Raw genomic sequence first — 19928 nt, 5'->3', positions numbered from 1 at the left:
CGCCGCTCACAGCATTTTTGGACCATTTTTCCCATTATTTCGCAAACATTGCTCTGTAACTTTTTTTACGCATTTCTAGGTATATGCAATGGAACATTTATTAGAAAGAGGAGTCAATTACCTTTAAAATGGTCTATTGTATAAGGTTGTTTAACTATTTTGAAGCAAGTTCTGCTTTTTCAAGGTTTCATACTTTTAATGATTTTTGATATTTTTTATGATTATTTTTTAAATTTCTCATTTTAACTTTTTTTCTTGTACATTTAGGGATGTACATTGTATAGTAGAAAACAGCATATTTTCTTTACTTTAAAATGGTGTATTCCAAAAAAATCTAGGACTATTTTTAAACAAGATATTCGTAGGATACCCAAGAATATCCGTAATTTGAAAAGAATTTAAAATTTTTTATTTTTTTTCAATTAGAAGAATATAGTTGCATATTATAATATAATTTTTAATTCCAAAAAATTTTTCTTAATAACACTTATCGATATTGTGAAATATAAAGGTACTTTCCTGAACAAATTCATAATTTTTAACATACCTCGTACACTATTAATAAAATTTTATATGTATCTGATGATCGCATTTTAGGTTTCAGACTAGGCAGAGCATTTTATGAGGAATAACTTTTTTTCATAAAATTAATACTAAAAAAGTTTTCCATATGGTTCCAATTATTGCATGTGTATATGTCACACTTTGAAAAAGCATATCTTGTTTAAAAATAGTCCTAGAATTTTTTACAGTACACCATTTTAAAGTAAAGAAAATGAGCTTTCCTTTTTATTACACAATACATATACCCAAATATACAATAAAAAAAGTTATAATGAGAAATTTAAAAATAATTGTAAAATATATCAAAAATCATTAAAAGTATAAGATTTTGAAAAACCATATCTTGCTTAAATATAGCCATACAGCCTTCTACGATAGAACATTTTAAAGGTAATTGACTAGAAATGCGTAAAAAATGTTACAGAACAATGTTTGCGAAGTAACAAGGAAAATATCCCAAAATCGCTGTGAGTGGCGAAATTTAAAAATCATATTTTGGAAATTGTAAATCACAGGGACTTCTACCAAACGCCATTTTAAAGAAGAAGGATGGACGTTTTTTTTCTGAGAAGCAATGCCTATACTTATATCCCCGTGGAAAAAAGTTATGGGGCAAAAAACAAAATTTGTATCTTTCATGTTGTTCCGTCGCCTTATGGTTTAGTTAATTTTTGTTTCGATTTTATTTTACATGTAGATGCATATCAGAACATTCCTAAAGCTTGGGTAAATTATAGATTAAAATACATTCATTTTTACCCATAGTTCTGGGTAATATTTGTTAATTGTATTCCTGATTCTCTTTATAAAGTTAGGTATTTGGAAAGTTTGTGCGAGGCAAGCTATGTTGCTGCTTCTTAGAAGGACAGTGATGACGATTTGTTAATTACGTTTTTTTTCCAAAGTGAAATTTTGTAGAAGAGATAAAGACATTTTTGCTTTCCCCACCACACGGGATTTCTGGTCGAGCGCTTTTTGTAATTTTAGTAAGTAGTAGCGAACAAAACTTTGATCTGTAACCACCTCTAGCAATCAATAAAGAGTTCTATCGAAAAGTGTCGCCGAATATTATTTTAATTGCTAAAGTAATATTTAGTAGCATCGTATATTCACGGTAAACTAATCGTGAAACAAACACATGTTTTTTTCTTGCTTTTCTTTTGGATATATTTTTGTAAAAAACATGTTTTTGACTTTAAAATGTGATATTCCGATAGTAAATTTAACCTGGAATAATTTTCCTATAGACGTGTTTGCACTAAATGTGCATATAACTCACCCTAATTCGCCCTGTGCCTAGGGACTAATTTAATCCTTTCTCAAAAACGCACCAATTTAAATGGTAGCACTCCGCGGTTTTTTCAAATATAGAGGTCCATTGACTATATGAAACAATAAAACCCTGTTAACGTTGTAGTTCCTTTCTAAAATACATAATCAATAGCCTACTAATAGAGTTGATAAAGCTACATAAATGCTGGAAACGCTCTATGAAGATAAATTTATGACCAACCTTGTAGTCAGCGATAAAATTCAAATTGAAAGCCATAGCACCACCACGTCAGTAGTAGCTTACAAATATCTAGTCTGGAGCATGAGATGTGATTAGGTCGAGATAATCAGACAACTGAAATACAAAGAAGGATATGTCTCAAATGAGCCTTTGGTAGATTGAATAACATTTTCAAATCTAATATTCCAGTTTGTTCGAAAAGGTAGGTTTTTGACCAGTGTGTTTTACTGGTTCTTACATATTATGGTGCGGAAACACTAACTCTGACAAAAGAAATGATAAATAAAATAAGAGTTACACAACACGCTATGGAAAGATCAATGTTAGGTATTTACCATCAGAGATAAAGTACCAGAAGCTTGGAGATTTATAAAGAAAGTAAGAACCAACAAAATAGAAGAAACTGTGATAAACCCTATAACAACAACGACATTGGAAGAACATTACAAATCACTATTGGTAGAAAACAGACTAGAATACAGGACCACATCACACAATATAGTCGAGGTCAGAGGACAACCAATTAATATAAATGAAGAACAGACCAAAATAGCAATATCCTTATTAAAAACGGTCTAACCCCAGGGTCGGAAGGAATACCTACAGAACTACTTAAAAATGGTGCTGACAAATTATCTAAAATAATAACAACATTAATGAACAGATTTTTAAATGGAGAACCGGTACCATAGAATGGAAAGAACGATGGATAACATCTATACATAAGAAAGGTAGTAACCAAAATCCAAATAACTACACAGGTATTACAGTAACTAGCACACTAAGACGGAAGAATTCTAAAAGATCTAATATGTGAAGAGTACCGTCCATACGAATCAGAGGAACAAAGCGGCTTCAGGGCAGGTAGATCCTCAATAGACAACATATTCTCTATAACTCGAGTAATAGAAAAAAGGCTGTCAAGAGCCCAAGAGTTGCATTTACTCATGGTAGATCTAACGAAGGCATATCCCAGGCAACCAAATAACGTTTCCAAAACGTTGAAGAGACGTCATAATTATCACCAAACCACGTCAGTATACCACGTTTTGTCGACGTCGAAAGTCACGTGAATATGTCCCACCATAACTGACGTAATTTTTATCACGTTTTAAATAGGTGATATCAAAAACGTCGTTTTTTAGATTATTTTTTATTTTATGGTTTTAAAAATACACAATAATAATTGAAGATCTATTTACAAAAACAACATAACTGTAGTTTTAAGATTTCTGTAATTTGTTAGTGCAAAAACCTAATTTATATGAAAGAATGTGTAAATTTTATTGATATTATTTATAAATATTATAGATATAATATCTATAAATAATATCTATAAACAACAGCATTAAAATTTACAATTATTTCATAGCTATTGTATTTTTACACTAAAAAATTACAGAAATCTTAAAAATACAGTTACGTATGTTATTTTTGTAAACAGGTCTTCAATTTCACTTTTTATATAGGTATAAGTACTTACTGGGTCAAAACTGAAACAGCATATAAACTAATAAATAATTTATTAACAAATTATCCAGCATAATCGTGAACAACACATAATAATTAGTTCATTATTAACAGAAAATAAACACCACACACCAACACACTAAACTACTAAACCACACCACACCAAAACAAAGATAAAATTTGGAGTCAATGTCAAATGTCAATATACAACATTCACATTATAAAGCATTAAATAGCTGCTCCCATTTTTGTGACGTGAGACTTGGACTGTCTGAAATGAACACGTGTTTTTAAAGGTATTTTAACGTCAATAATCTTACGTATTTAAAAACACCTACAAAAGACATTTATACGACGTAATGTTCACACACGTGTATATATTCAACCAAAAACTGACGTTTCGTCGACGTTATTGACGTCACTTTGTTGCCTGGGATGACACGGTCCCCATTAATAGACTATGGGAAGTACTAGAAAAAACCAGCATAAATGCATCTATCATACAGGCACTCAAAGAACTATATAGAAACTCGACATCCAAAATTAAAAGCGGAAATAAAATATCAAATATCAAATAAAATATCAAAAGGTTTCCTGGCCACTAAAGGTCTAAGGCAAGAATGCTGTATATCGCCAGTATTATTCAATATATTATATATTGATGAAGCCCTTAGACAATGGAAAAAGAAGTGCAATGGAATGGGACTACCGATAGGAGATGCGACACTATACACGCTGCACTATGCAGATGACCAAATTGTAATTGCACAGGACAAGAAAGATCTTGAATATATGGCAAGGAAACAAATAGATCAACGTAGAAAATGGGGCCCGGAGGTGAATACCAAAAAAACACAATATGTATCTATGTGTAGGCACATTCAGGGAAGAAATGGAGAACCTGAACCTGGAACAGGAGACAATTACAAGCTGCAATGAATACATATATCTGGGAATAAAACTGACTAGTACAGGACGAAACGAAGAAAATATTAAAGAAAGGATAGTAAAGGGAAAACAGGTGATAGGAACCCCGAATTTGGTACTGTGGCAAAAAAATATAAAAACAGAAAATAAAAAACAAAGGGCCTAGCCGGGTAAGATGGTGAAAAGTGCCCCCAGCTCGATTGAAATTCCATATAGGCCACTTTTTAGCACGTATAGAGGAACTCACTTTCTGAAATTTTTAGCCCCCTAGGTGGTCACGTGACCCCCCTAGAGCCTAATTGGGCATTTTATGTTTTTATTTTTTATCTCAGCCGCATCAAGAGCTTGCCAAAAACTTTATTTAAAAAAGTTGTAAGTTTCAAAAAGATCTATATGAAAAAATTTTTCTTTTATTTTTTGGCGGGAAATTCGAATTTTTAGAACAATTTTAAACTTTTAAATACCTCTGAAAAAAAAACTAAGACACTCGTTTTTACGAAAATTAATTATAATGTGTATTTTTGCACAATCTTTCACCCTTAATTTTTTCAGATTTTTAAAATTGGTGAAACGTACCTTTAAAAATAAAAAACCGCATTTTTTCGGTTTTTTTTTTCGTTTTTTGATACAATTTTATACATATTTTTCAAAAAAGGTAACACTGTCACTAGAATAGGTAAAAACTGAAAAATAATTGGGGTTTGCTTAATAAAAATTTTTTGTAACGCCATCGATTTTCAAGATACAGGGCGTTGAGGAAAACAAAATTTTACACATTTTTTACGATTTTGCTGAAACTACTGGCAACATTGTAATAAAACTTGGCTGGATTTAAGAGGTAGTTATTGTGCATGTTTTGACATACAATTAAGGATTTGATATTCATCATTGGCGCGCATAGGGGTAATGGTCTGAACTTTTTAAAGAATAAAGATAGTACGCCACTGACATATTTCAAATTAACAATGGTTTTTGAATTTCTCGTTCAATTTGTGACAAAAAATGTATCTTTTAATTTTTTCATCCGACGCGCCATTTTTATTCAAAAAGTAAAAGATCTTAACCCTTACAAATTATTCGAACTTCTAGTACTTTCTACATCTACATAATAAACTCATACATCCATTATTATAAAAATTAATTCGAATACTTTGGAAGCGTTAAGATATTTTATTTTTTGCAGCAAAACGGCGCGTCGTATGAAAAAATGAGAAGATAGATTTTTATTGAAAATTGAACGAGGAATTCAAAAATGATTGTTAATTTGAAATATGTCAGTGGCGTACTATCTTTTTTTCTTTGAAAATTTCAGACCATTACCCCTATGCGCGCCAATGATGAATATCAAATCCTTAGTTGTATGTCAAAACATGCACAATAACTACCTCTTAAAACCCGCCAAGTTTTATTACAATGTTGCCAGTAGTTTCGGCAAAATCGTAAAAAATATGTAAAATTTTGTTTTCTTCAACGCCCTTTATCTTGAAAATGGATATCGTTACAAAAAATTTTTGTTAAGCAAACCCCAATTATTTTTCAGTTTTTTACCTATTCTAGTGACGGTGTCAAATTTTTTGAAAAATATGTATAAAATTGTATCAAAAAACGAAAAATAATCCGAAAAAATGCGGTTTTTTTTTAAAGGTACGTTTCACCAATTTTAAAAATCTGAAAAAATTAAGGGTGAAAGATTGTGCAAAAATACACATTATAATTAATTTTCGTAAAAACGAGTGTCTTAGTTTTTTTTTCAGAGGTATTTAAAAGTTTAAAATGGTTCTAAAAATTCGAATTTCCCGCCAAAAAGATAAAAAAAATTTTTTCATATAGATCTTTTTGAAACTTACAACTTTCTTAAATAAAGTTTTTGGCTAGCTCTTACTGCGGCTAAGAGAAAAAATAAAAACATAAAAAGCCTAATTAGGCTCTAGGGGGGTCACGTGATCACCTAGGGGGCTAAAAATTTCAGAAAGTGAGTTCCTCTATATGTGCTAAAAAGTGGCCTATATGGAATTTAAATTGGGTTGGGGGCACTTTTCACCATCTTACCCGGCTAGGCCCTTTACAACACAATATTAAAACCAGTGTTAGCCTATGGAGCTGAAGTCTGGCAATTAACCAACAAGTACAAAGATACATTACTATCCACTGAGATGGATTTTTGGAGAAGGTCAGCAAGAAGATCTAGACTAGAACACATAAGAAACGACGACATTAGACAACAAATTTAAATAGAAAGAACAATCATAGATGACATCGAAAGACAACAGCTGGTTTGGTAGGGACAGTAAAACGAATGGACGAAAGGAGGATCGCTAAAAAGTGTTAGAATGGACCCCCACAGAAAAACGAAAACGAGGAAGACCGGCAACTACATGGATAAAGGGCATCTCCAAGGCGATGCCGGAAAGAAATCTAAGAGAGGAAGACTGCCACAATAGAAAGGAGTGGCGATTAGGAACGGAAAGGCGTAGAACGCTATAAAACCGATATAATATATAGATAAAGTACCAAACACATAAATAAGAAGAACAGGTGTCACGGGTGCAGTTGAAAGAATAGCCATGGCTAAATGGGCTTGGGCCGGACATATTGCCAGATTGACAGATGATATAATAGGAATATTGAAGCAGAGGATGACCACCTACTAGAGACTAGATGGACGGGTGATATAAAGCGCATCACCACAAATTGGATGCCAGAAGCTCAATACAGAGATATATGGAAAGTTTTACGGTAGACCTACGCAGATGTACCTCCATCTTCGATATGAACTCGAATTAGTACCGGTATTTACTTTAATTTTAATCAATTTATCTATTGTTCAATGTATGTTATATTATGTTACTTTCCACCATCATTTCCTTAATGAAACAAATGTTATGACATTCTGGGATACCTTCCTAATTTGACGAAGCGCCCCTGACGATTCACTAGGAGCGAAAGTGTACGTGGGCAAGCTTTAATAAACTAGGTGCTCGATATCTGCCTTTTATTTCCATAAATATTCTTATTATGTCTATATGGTCATGTCATATTATTTCTTGTTACATTGAATAAAAAAAATAACATTGTTTAAATTATTGTATCCTGTAATTTTATTGCAGCAATATGGATACTATCCTCATCCACCAGAACAACAGAGAGGACCATTAGAAAGTTTGCTTTCGGGATTTTTATCTGGTGGACACCAGCAGCCTGCTCAACAAGTGAGTAGTATGAAATGGAATCGAATTTAAAATTTGTAACCATTATCTTTAATATTATTCCTTAAACTTGATTACTTTTGAAGATTGTAGGGCTGTATTTGTATCTGTAGAGTAGGGAGGACGAGTCAAGCCTAGTCAAGTCTATTTTGATACTTAATAATTTTTTATGATTAATGACAAACTTTTATGAGTAATAATTTAAATTAACTATATACATCAACTTAATTACTTTATTATGAGTATTTATTTTTGATTTGTTCTTGAACGATTACTACTGCATATATTTATTCCTGGTTGAACTTCGTATTCTTGTTTTCTTTGATAAAAATTTCTCGGCTATGTTCGAAATTTTTCTGATGGGTAGAAGGAGTGTGTAACGTTACAAACGTCACATCTTTGTTATTTTATTTTTAAATAATTATTTTATTATATTTTCTATATTTCATTAATAATAATCTTCCTATATTTGTTTTATCTGTTTTCCTCGTTAAAAACTTGTTTGGCGCCCTCTATTTCCTACCTTCTCCAAGATACTAACAACATTTTCGTCCGATTTACCGGAAAAATATACACCCCATTTGTGTATAGAAGCAGACTTAACAAAAGGAAAGGAATTTACAGAAACACTAGCATTGTTTGGAGTTGAATGTGGACAAGTCACCAGGGGACATCTCCCTATGTCGGCAGGTGTAGGCCTCTAGGCCAAGGATTGCCGAACGCATACTCTCGTATTGACGGTAACTCCAGACATTCACATAAGACATGCTCGACAGTTTCGTCATCTCGTTCACACTTTCTGCACTGAGGTGTCTCCACACTATTAGCCCCAGTGTGTGGAGGTGTTTACTTAGTTGAGAGTGGCCAGTTAAAACACCAACTGTCAAGCTTAGGTTTTCCTGGTAATTCTAAAGTAATTTTCTGAAGCTGACTTCCCAAGGTTCGTTAGTGTTACCTTGGCAAGTCTACATCCTGGAACTTCTTCCCATCTTTCACGGTTTGCGTGTGGGAGTGACATTTGGAAATTACCGCGATTGTTGTAGTTGACCAGCCAAAAAGATCCCCAGGTCATAAGAGTCTTAGCTAACTGGTCAGCAATGCGGTTGCCTTTAAAAATTGAAGAACTACTCCGTTAATAACGCACCACCTTAAAAATGGGACATTTTTGATGTCTTGTATTTCCTAAACCTGTTGTCCGATTTTAGTGATTTTTTAAAATATTTTATAGCTTTATTCTTCAAGAATATCGATGTAATAATATTGTTGCTAAACAGATAAGTGTCATTGTATACCGGGTGTAACAATGATAGTGTGTTTTTTCCTCAAAATGTGGAACACCCTGTGGAATATTCTGGCGTATATAATATATTGAAATTAAAACTCAACTGTAGCCTTATGCTTTCTTAACATTATGCTTTTTGATTTATTAGCTTATGTTGGATAATAAAAAAGTTAGGTACTTTACCAACTAGCCATGTTCTTCATCAATACAGGGTATTTCTAAATAGGTGCGACAAACTTTAAGGGGTAATTCTGCATAAAAAATAATGACCATTTGCTTTATAAATATATGTCCGAAAATGCTTCGTTTCCGAGATACAGGATGTTGAATGTTTTCTTACAAACTGACGATTTATTTATTGCTCTAAAACCGGATGAGATATGCAAATGAAATTTAGGTTTTAAGAGGTAGTTTTTGCGCATTTTTTGGCATACAATTAAGAATTTTACATTCACCATTGGCGTGCCTACGGGTCATATTACCCGTATGCACGCCAATGGTGAATATAAAATTCTAAGTTGTATGCCAAAAAATGCGCAATAACTACTTCTTAAAACATACCAAATTTCATTTGCATATCATAACCTGTTTTAGAGCAATAAATAAATCATCAGTTTGTAAGAAAAAATTCAACATCCCGTATCTAGGAAACGAAGCATTTGCGGACATATGTTTATAAAGCAAACGGTCATTATTTTTTCATGCAGAATTACTCCTTAAAGTTTGTCGCACTTATTTAGAAACACCCTGTATTTATGAAGAACGTTGCTAGTTGTTAAAGTACCTAACTTTTTTATTATCCAACATAAGCTAATGAATCAAAAAGCATAATGTTAAGAAAGCATAAGGCTACAGTTGAGTTTTAATTTAAATATTTTATATACGGCAGAATATTCCACAGGGTGTTCCAAACTTTGAGGAAAAAACACACTATCATTGTAATACCCGGCATACAATGACACTTATCTGCTTAGCAGCAATATTATTACATCGATATTCTTGAAGAATAAAGCTATAACATATTAAAAAAATCACTGAAATCGGACAACAGGTTTAGGAAATACAAGACATCAAAAATGTCCCATTTTTAAGGTGGTGCGTTAATTTTGGTGCTTAGTGTTCAGATAGAGAGACATTTGTAAAATCGGACATTAAAACTGAACTGTATTTTTAATTTCTTTCTACCTTCGGCTTAAATACATTTGCTTTGTCAGTCGAATTTTTTTTTATTCAGTAATCATGATCCAGAATCTATACATCTAATGTTGCTAAAGAAAAAAGCTAGATAGTCAACTAGTTCCATGATTTGACTTGAATTGTAGGACTTGGTGGCATTAAATAAAAACTGTACCAGATGGGGTAGATGTTCTGAAATCCTAGCAAAGTGGGGTAAGACTTAGTCTCTAGATTGTGTCTGGAGCACTACAAGACTGGAGTCATGATGCCGGGTTCAGGAACCGATAGCAAAACTCATTTGTACTTTTATTGTATTCGTAGGTCATATTTATTTATGATAAAAACGTACTTTTAAATTTTTGGAATACACTGTGTGATTTAATTGTAATATTATAACATTTTTTTAGCAGCCACATGTACCCCAATACGGTGGTGAATCCGTCGGAGGACTAGGAAGTATGGGTGGGATTTTGCAAAACTTTGCCGGCCAAATATTACATCCACCAAGAGTAAGTTGTTAGTTATGACCAGTAATCATTATGTGATTCCTATTTTATATAATAAGAATATTAATTTTATTAGCGTAATAGATCAGTGGCGGATCCAGAAATTTTTTTGGGCTGGATGTAGATCATGGATCTTGAGGGTGATTTAATTACTTTTCTCTGATGAAAGGTTACTAAGTCTTACCACCCCTAGGATAAGTGGGTTTTCAATTATTTTTTGGATGGGCCTAAATTTTTTTTGTTTAACAGCTCTCGGTTTTTATTTTTTTTAGGATTAGTGAATTAATATTTTTATTTTCGTTAGGGCGGGGGTCATGATTCCGTGACCCCCCCTCTTCTGGACCCACCACTGTAATAGATACAACTAAAGAATATAATAAACCGAGTACTTTTGAAGGCGTGAATAAGAAGCGCTCTCTCTCTCCCACACACACTCTCTCTCTATCTCTCTAGCTTTATTTAGATTTTCCCTATTTCATCTCTTTTCTATTTCTCCTCATCTTTCCGATTTTTTCCTATTCTATAGTTATGGTTCTTGTACAACAGAACTGGTCTACCTCTTTTTCTTTTGACCCAAGGCTAATACTTAAGTGCTTTTCTCGCTATGTTATTTTATTTTCTTGTCAATGTGTGGCCAATCCATTACCATTTTCTCTCCTTGATTGTAGCAGATTTTTTGTATACTTTAGTTTAGCTTTATTTTGCGTGACTGTTTTTTTCTCATGTTTGTGTTGCAGTTTTGTGAAGCATGTTTTTCTTCCAGTTTTATTGTTCCATCTATTTTAATGCTAATATTCGGTATTTTTCCATGAAGTTTCCTATAAATTATCTTCCTACCGTTTGTTTAGGCGTAATATCGTATCATTAGCTTTTGCCTTATTTCTTTTATGGTGTGCCATTTGATCATTTTATTTAAATTCATTAATTTCTTTTTTAAGATCTCTTAAATTCTTCCAGTGATCTGTCCATTCCTTCTTTATCTCTTTAAGTTTCCGAACAGTAGTCAGAGTAGAATGTACTCGTATAACTATCAGATATACCACAAATTAATACAAACAGATATCTGGTAGTAAAGACGTGACATCCCTCATAAGAATAAGTAGACTAAAATGGGTAAGATATCTAGCATTCTCAGCAGAACAATTCTCCTTATATACTAGAACCTTATATCATAGCCTGGGTAAAGTAGACGAAGAGGTTGGCCAAAACTTAGATGGAAAGATGGTGTAGGTAGACGAAGATGCTAGAAACATAGGTGCAGGTAACGGTTGGCAATAGATACTAATAAACTGGAGAAATAGATTTTAAAAGGTCCATCTATGAAAGCATTGATGATGATGATGAAGGTATTTGCAGTAAAGTTCATATAACCCTCTGTGTAAAATCTACCTACCAACTGTATATTTGCAGGTATACTTGTAGGTTTTCAGTTAGGTACCAGTAACTACACATAGATGAGATTACATCCTTTGGCAGAATACACCAAAGGTAAAGATAAACGTTGGAAGCCTGCAGAATGACTCAGCAGCGTACTTATAATAAGAGGATACAGAAACAAGCAGAAACATATATCAGAGAAAGTGATGCAGTATAAGAAATCTGGGCAAGAAGTAAATCAAATTCTCAGACTCAGTTAAGGAAATTCTTAGCCAAAGAAAGATACATAAATCGTTACAGGTCGAAACACTGAATCCTTCTGCACAGAAGTGAAAAAAAAGCAAAGAAAAAAAATTAATTACCTGAAATACATTTCAACCAAGACTTGCATAAGTATGACAGAATCGTATGAAAATCACAAGACTATGCTTTCATCATATTTACAAATTTGGCTCCAGCGATTTCAGTACCACTTTTAATCTTTTGAAATATGCTCTTCATTATGATTTATCCATGTACCCAAGTACTAAAATAATACTAATACTTATACCTGTTTACTCTTTCTTGTGTTAAATTATTGCACCCTTAACTCATGTTTTTTTTGTTGCAGGATGGAAACCAGCGTCAAAATTATTAAAATATCCCTGCCTTTAATTAGCTTACAAGAAAATAGTAAGATATATGGACAAATTTATATCACTCACCAATAGTAAACTGTTGTATATAATGCGAAAGCATTCCATACTTCATTTGTCCATAATTCATTTCTCACATTTTTGGGAAAAATGCGAATATGAAATTGGAACGAATCTCAAATATTCTCTCTGTAAAACAAACCTATAAAACATGTTGATTCTATTTTGTAAGATTGGCCAGTACATCAAATTTGTTATATGAATAATAGGTTTATTATTTATCAACATGACAATTCAAGTAGTTATTAACTACAGAGGCACTGTAAGTTTTTGCAAAATCAATGCAAGAAATAAATGAAAACAATATTACAAAATAAAAATGTATTAGTTATTAGTCAATTACACATTACGCATTAGATTTCCTGCAAATAGTAAACTGTCTGATGTAATGCAGGACGATGTGGTATTTTTACTATTTACTTGCCATTAATAATTGTAATGGTCCATTACAATCAAAGAAACTAACGATGCTGTTAAAAAAGCTTCTTGAATTACCTAAATTTATAAATACCAGCCATCTTAAACAAGCCAAACAAACAGTAAACTGTTTGATGGTTTAATGATTCCTAAACCTATATCCAAGTGTCTTCACCTACTACACTGGTGTAAAAATATTTAAATATACAATGTATTTGTGTAGTGATAGTAAAAATTATATCCTCCTAAAAAATGAACCCCAGTCTTTAAGCTTATGAACCATTTTATAGCATGTTGAGAGCTAGAAATTATTAGTATGAGCTCAATTCAAAAATATTACACTTTACTCAAAAATCTTTTTTAAAAGCATAATGAATGTTCTTATAACATGGTGCCTTAGTTGACGTCAACTTTATGAATATAAAACATAGTATAATCGTATAATGTTTTAAATGAAGAGTGTTTGTCTTAACAAACCGTTTAGCGAGTTTAGCTGTGTTTTTTTGGACGTGGCGTGTTTAGCATCTCAAAATTTCGCTACCTTTCTATAGGGTGGCCGGAAAGTCCCTTTACACTAAAAATAAATGTTTCAACACTGCACCAACGTTCGTTGGTATTCCTGCGCATGCGCAGCATTAAGATCACCTGTTTGGTCACGCATGCAGACAACAATAGTTGAGATTGAAACGTAATGGCGGAAACAAGTGAGTATACAATTGAGAAGCGTTTGGTCGCTGCAGTGTGGATAGACGAACGTCGTCATAACAATAAACAATGGCCGATATTTTGGTTTTCAAAAACCATTAGCATATAGACCAACTTTGCTCTCGTGGGAGAAGAAGGCTTTTTCATCGGGAACCGTTCTCGATGCACCAAGAAGTGGAAAACCAAGCACTCGAAAACATGTGCTGGCATTCAGGATTCCATTGAACGTTCATCGATAAAGTCGACGCGGAAACGCTCTGCAGAGTTTGGTATTACTCGGTCAACAACGCAAGATAACACGCGAAAGGATAAACATGTGAAGGCCTTCTTTATTTTCACAAGATGGCACCTCATCCCATTTTGCTCTCGCTGTTCGCAATCACCTGAATGAAATTTGACCGGACCGATGGATTGGGCGAGGTTCTTCAATTCCTTGGCCTCCAAAAAGTCTAGATTTGACAACGCCGAACAATGTACTGTGATGTTTCAATAAAGAGGAGATTAGAAAACACAGATATGTTTCGAATGAGGACTCGCGAAACGGAGTTCGCCAAGATTTTACGTAAGTAACTCCGGACATGCTGAGACGGATGAGCATACGAACATGGCGTCGTATCAAGTTGTGTTGCGACAATGGAGGTATGCATACCGATGTTTTAGATAAATAAATAAGTAATAAATAGCTTACGTACAAAATTGTGTTATTGTTTTTTCCCGCTGTAGTACAACAACAGCAATTCATTAATGTAAAGGGACTTTCCGGCCATCCTATAGATAGCTTCTCCAGGTGTAGAGGAGATACTGATATTAATAGCTGAGGGAAGAGTTCACGCACAGTAACTTAAATATTCCACAAAAAAGAGTATCCATCAATATCGCTACTTCTCGTCATCTGAAAAAGAACAATAATAGTCAAAGACAAAAACGAAGGCAGTTAAATAGTTGTTTCAACTGGTTCACGTTTGATCTCAAAATACATTGAATATTTGACTTTTAACTCCTTCTCCGGCTATCTGTCCGGAGTATTTGAGTTATCGTGACAAAGATAGGACACATTGAGCCACAAACACTCTTACCCGGATCGTCCAAAAATGACACGGTTCAAACCGGAAGACGATTAGTTTATTGACCGAAAACATTTTTTGTCTTCCTTCTACAGCTTACTTCTAGGCTATAATGTATGGTAAATACATAAACATATTGCAATAGAAGCATTCATTAAAATAATATACATATTTGACTACAATACACTTGATTTGCCTGGTTTTTACTGCTTTTGATACTTATAAAACTATACCTACTTATAAAATTTGATACTTATAAAATTTTTTGACAATATATAAAAGGTATATTTAAATTAAAAAATCCCTTTCGGGCTACATCACAAAACGTTTTCGAACCAAAGAGTTCATTATCAGTGCTGCTGACAGGTTTTACCTGCTTGAGCCACCAAAATATGTGGGTGAAAACCCTTTAAATGCATTACATACTTATATAACATTATGTGTGATGTTTAAAATATTCTTAGATTCTCTAGCTTCTCTCTGATCTTCAAAGGTCCATTCAGCATAGTTTTTATCTATGTCGTGCACATATATCTACAGAATCCCACATTTTCTATGTTTTATATATAATATATATATATATATATATATATATATATATATATATATATATATATATATATATATATATATATATATATATTATATATTATAGCTGCTCTTTCATGAGTACATGTGTATCTATATAGGGTGAGGCAGATAACTGGCCTATTAGAAATATCTCGAGAACTACAGGCAACAGAATCATGAAAATTGGAATAAAGGGGTTTTGAAGGATGATCTATTAAATTAAAATATTTCATCTTATATATATATATCTAATATATTATAACTTCGTTTTTTAATGGGACACCCTGTATATTTTTACATTTTTGGATTCTCCTTAATATCTTCTTTCTTAAAATATGAGGTTTTGTAATATTATACAGGGTATTTTAAGAGATATTTACGTTTTTTTTATTAATTTCGTAGCAACATTCACACCCTGTAGAATTGTAATAGTTTGACATTAAAAACTCTGCTTACGTTTAAGTGATTTTTAATATAATCTATTATTGTTAAATATCATTAGTATAGCTAATTTTGGAATTTTAGTATACAGGGTTGGTCGAAACTCGGAATAAATATTTTCTGAGTTTTCTGAAATGGAACACCCTATATTTTAGTATTGTAATGAAATAATATTTCATGGTACTTTTTTATTTTATAAGTATTTCCTATACCTAACTGCTTTAATTTGTGAGTTATTGGTGATTCAAGCTAAACATTAATTGCAACAAAAAATACGTAAAATTTTATTAGGTTGGCCGTGAAAATATTCAATCACAAATAATTTTTCAGAAATAAATACATATTAATCCAGACGGATCCTTAAAATTACCAGTAATGGTTTAGCTATCAAAATACCTACGTAGTTAAAATTGTTGGTGCGATTAACAATTAAGCACAAATTAAAGCAGTTAGGTATAGGGAATGCTTAAGAAATAAAAAAGTACCATAAAATATCATTTCATTATAAGACTAAAATACAGGGTGTTCCATTTAAGAAAACTCAGAAAATACTCATTCCGAGTTTCGACCAACCCTGTGTACTAAAATTAAAAATTTTGCTATACTAATGATTCTTAACAATAGTAGACTATATTAAAAATCATTTGAACGTAAGTAGAGTTTTAGATGTCAAACTACTACAATTCTACAGGGTGTGAATGTTGCTACGAAATTAATAAAAAAACGTAATTATCTTTTAAAATACCCTGTACCATATCTTCCGGTATAACCGGAAGTAGCAAATAGATGAAAATATTTTCATTAAACAGATGACTCTTTAAAACCCCTTCATTCAAATTTTCATGATTCTGTTGCTTTAGTTCTCGAGATATTTCTAATAGGCCCTTTATTTGCCTCACCCTGTATAATGTAGTCAAATATATACTACCTACAGAGTTGTTAAAAGATATGTTTAGGTATTTAATCTGCTCTCTAAATACTAGCTAGTAAGCCAGTCTCCTTGTTATTGTTAATTTTATACTTAAACTTAAATATTGTGCAGTTTCTTCTAGGTGTGTTGCGTATCATAAAAAGTTCGTAAATATATACCTACAAATCATATTGTCAAGTTATCTTGGTGATGTGTAATATTGTTGTATCATATATATATCGTACTCCGACTTCATTAGTGCTGTAACCCTGAAATCTGCTGAAATCGCAAACTTTTCAGGAGAGCAAAAACAAGATGTTATGTGAACTTTTCATTAACCAAATTTTGCACTCATGTTGAGTATGTGTGTAGCTATCTAATGCTAGTATTTATTTTTAATTATTGGCATTGCTTTACCCTGAAATTCACCCTTAACATATGATAAGGCGTTGTTGCTAAGGCGCCCATATTCAAAATCCGAGACTTATGTCCTCTAGTGCCATAATCTGTGAGAAAAGTTTTACTTCAGTAATTTTTCTTAGCTAACATATATATTATCACATGTTAGGGCTATATTGAAAAATGAACGGTACTCATCACACATCCACTCTCGACCAAAGCGTAACGCAAACTGACTTGTGGCGATCTTGCTAATACTGAGAGAGCCAAAACCGGAAATGGTAATAACGTCACAGGTGCACTATGCAGATTCTAAGATAACTAAATTATAAGACATTATTCCACAATAAAGGCAATGCCTAAAGTAACGTGTTAGGCCAAAAAGATAGGGTTATGGCACTACTGAAGTTGGGGTGCGTTACATCGTTGATATTCTATTGAGATTTATTATTATTTAGATGAAGATTGCTGGTTGTCAGTATACTGCACACATGTTCTTATATCTTAAGGAATAACGTTGTAGATTAAAACTTTAAAAGGGTAAACCCTGTAGTTGGCTGTATACCTTTTTTAAGACAACGTAGAATGAAGTAAACACTTCTGTTGTATGTAGGTATATAATTTATTAAAAAATTCTTAAAATTTATCCACAAGGGAGTGGAAGTACAACAAAACGTTTTCGGTCAAACTTTATCCACAAGGGAGTGGAAGTACAACAAAAGTTTGACCGAAAACGTTTTGTTGTACTTCCACTCCCTTGTGGATAAATTTTAAGAATTTTTTAATAAATTATATACCTACATACAACAGAAGTGTTTACTTCATTCTACGTTGTAGATTACTTTTAACAGCAATGCCTCGGTGACATATTATATTCCTTCCGAAATATTTATAAGAAATGAGATTACCTACTGAGTGGTTGATACTAACATATTTATAATTTTGATATTTATTATATACATTGAAGCTATTTTTTAAATACATTTTTTGTTTATTTTTATATCACTTGCAGCTTTATAGGCGTATTTAGGTGTGCTGTTGAAACTATATAAAGTTTATCAAAAATTTTAAAATTGTAAAAGCCTAGCTTATAAAGTTGAAAATAAAGATTGTTTAACACATTAAGTTATTTTTTCATAATATACTGAAGCGGACTCTCCAAAGCGAGAGCTGTATCACGAATAAAGTATGTATCTTCTTCTTCATGTGCCTTGTCACCTTCTCCTTTTTGGGAAGTGGAGTGTCTCCTCCTCCCTGGACCCCTTCTGCTGCCTATTTTCCCTTGGATAATTAACTGAAGTACTCTATATTTACTGTGCCTATAAAATAGCCAAACAGAGAGCAAAGAAAGCAAGAGATTTTAATCAGATTAGATGTATCTGAGATGAAAATAATAAAATACTAAACTAAAAAGGGGGTAGTTCCCTGGATTGGCTGTATACCTTATAGTTAAACAAACTGGAACATGAAGTAAAAACCACTTCTATGTAAAAGGTATATTTACTAAAAATTTTTAGAATCCCAATGGATTCAATAAAATGAGTTCATCAGAACGTTTTCAAACCTATCGGTCCATCATCAGTGATCTAAAATCAAATAAGTAATCCCACTATTAAAATTAAAAAGATGGTTGAAATTGTGAAAGTTAAAAAATGTGGTTATGATTACTTACTTGAATACTTGCAAAATAGCCCCAGAACCAAACAATGGTTGTGATTATAAATAAATCTACATTATGTTGAAATAAATTTAAAATGGCTAAACGCCGATGTTAAAGGATTAAACCTCTGGGAACATGGTGAAACTCTACCCGAGGACCCAATCAACCATCTTCGGTCAACGATGACTACTAAGTGTCAAAGCTATGTAAGGAAATGCTTGATGTGACATTGACAGTTAAGGAAGAAGGTAGTCGATTTTCTAGGAATTTTAAAAAACAAAGTCATGATCCAGAAGAAGATATGTTAAAGCTTTTAATATCTGAAATTGTATGTTAATTAAATCTATTGTTGTTTAAAATTAAAAGATAATGTGTTTTACAAAATAAAATTATTTTAACTGTAGGTAACTACAAATTGACTGTATCAAATAAAATTAACCTGATCAAAAAATTACAATATGATAAAGTGAGCTGATTAGTAGTAATAACAGAAATAAAATTAAATAAGTGGTGTTGTAGAAGAAGTTTTAAATTTTGAAAAGGGATATTATTATATCAAGAAATTTATATGTCCACAGCATGTGTATTGATGGTTGTATAGGTAGTAGGGAAAGTATTGTTTGGATGTAGGTGAAAATTAAAAAATTTTATATAGATTGGAGTTAGGATAAAGTCAATCTGATAGTAGAAAATGTGATTCAGGAATGCAATTATTATGGAAAAATTTTAATGAAATTGAGAAAATTCTTGTGACAAACTGGTGAATATGTAATTGATAATAAATAATTTTAGGAAAAACAGGTTGCCCAGTTGATACAAACTAAAATTTAATTAGTATAGAAAACAATAGGTGTAATGAATGAAATAGAATTAATAAAACAAAATTAAGAGAATGAATATTGTTATAATTTGATTAAAGAATGACTGAGTTTAACTGTGATTAAAGAAATAAAGTGATGAAATGTTAGATGTGAAGATAAAAAATATATTTGGAAAAGGTCAAAGACAACAGTTCAGATGACGAATTAAAACTCTTAAACCTCGGT

General features: G+C 32.2%; 1 protein-coding gene across 1 annotated transcript in view; it reads left to right on the top strand.

The window, feature by feature from the left end:
- The window catches only part of LOC126887244 (spidroin-2-like), a 79895-nt gene extending 61552 nt beyond the window's left edge, over positions 1-18343 (top strand). The window contains exons 7-9 of the mRNA XM_050654651.1: positions 7582-7683; positions 10546-10647; positions 12632-18343. Coding sequence (XP_050510608.1) covers positions 7582-7683; positions 10546-10647; positions 12632-12658 — 231 coding nt within the window. The 3' untranslated portion in view covers positions 12659-18343. The remainder of the gene's footprint in view (positions 1-7581; positions 7684-10545; positions 10648-12631) is intronic.
- The last annotated feature ends 1585 nt before the right edge of the window (positions 18344-19928 follow it).

This window comes from Diabrotica virgifera, chromosome 6 (assembly GCF_917563875.1).
Source record: "Diabrotica virgifera virgifera chromosome 6, PGI_DIABVI_V3a".
NCBI classification, from domain to species: Eukaryota; Metazoa; Arthropoda; class Insecta; order Coleoptera; family Chrysomelidae; genus Diabrotica; species Diabrotica virgifera.
Note: the sequence above shows the minus strand (reverse complement) of the source record. Positions and strands in the feature narration are given on the sequence as shown.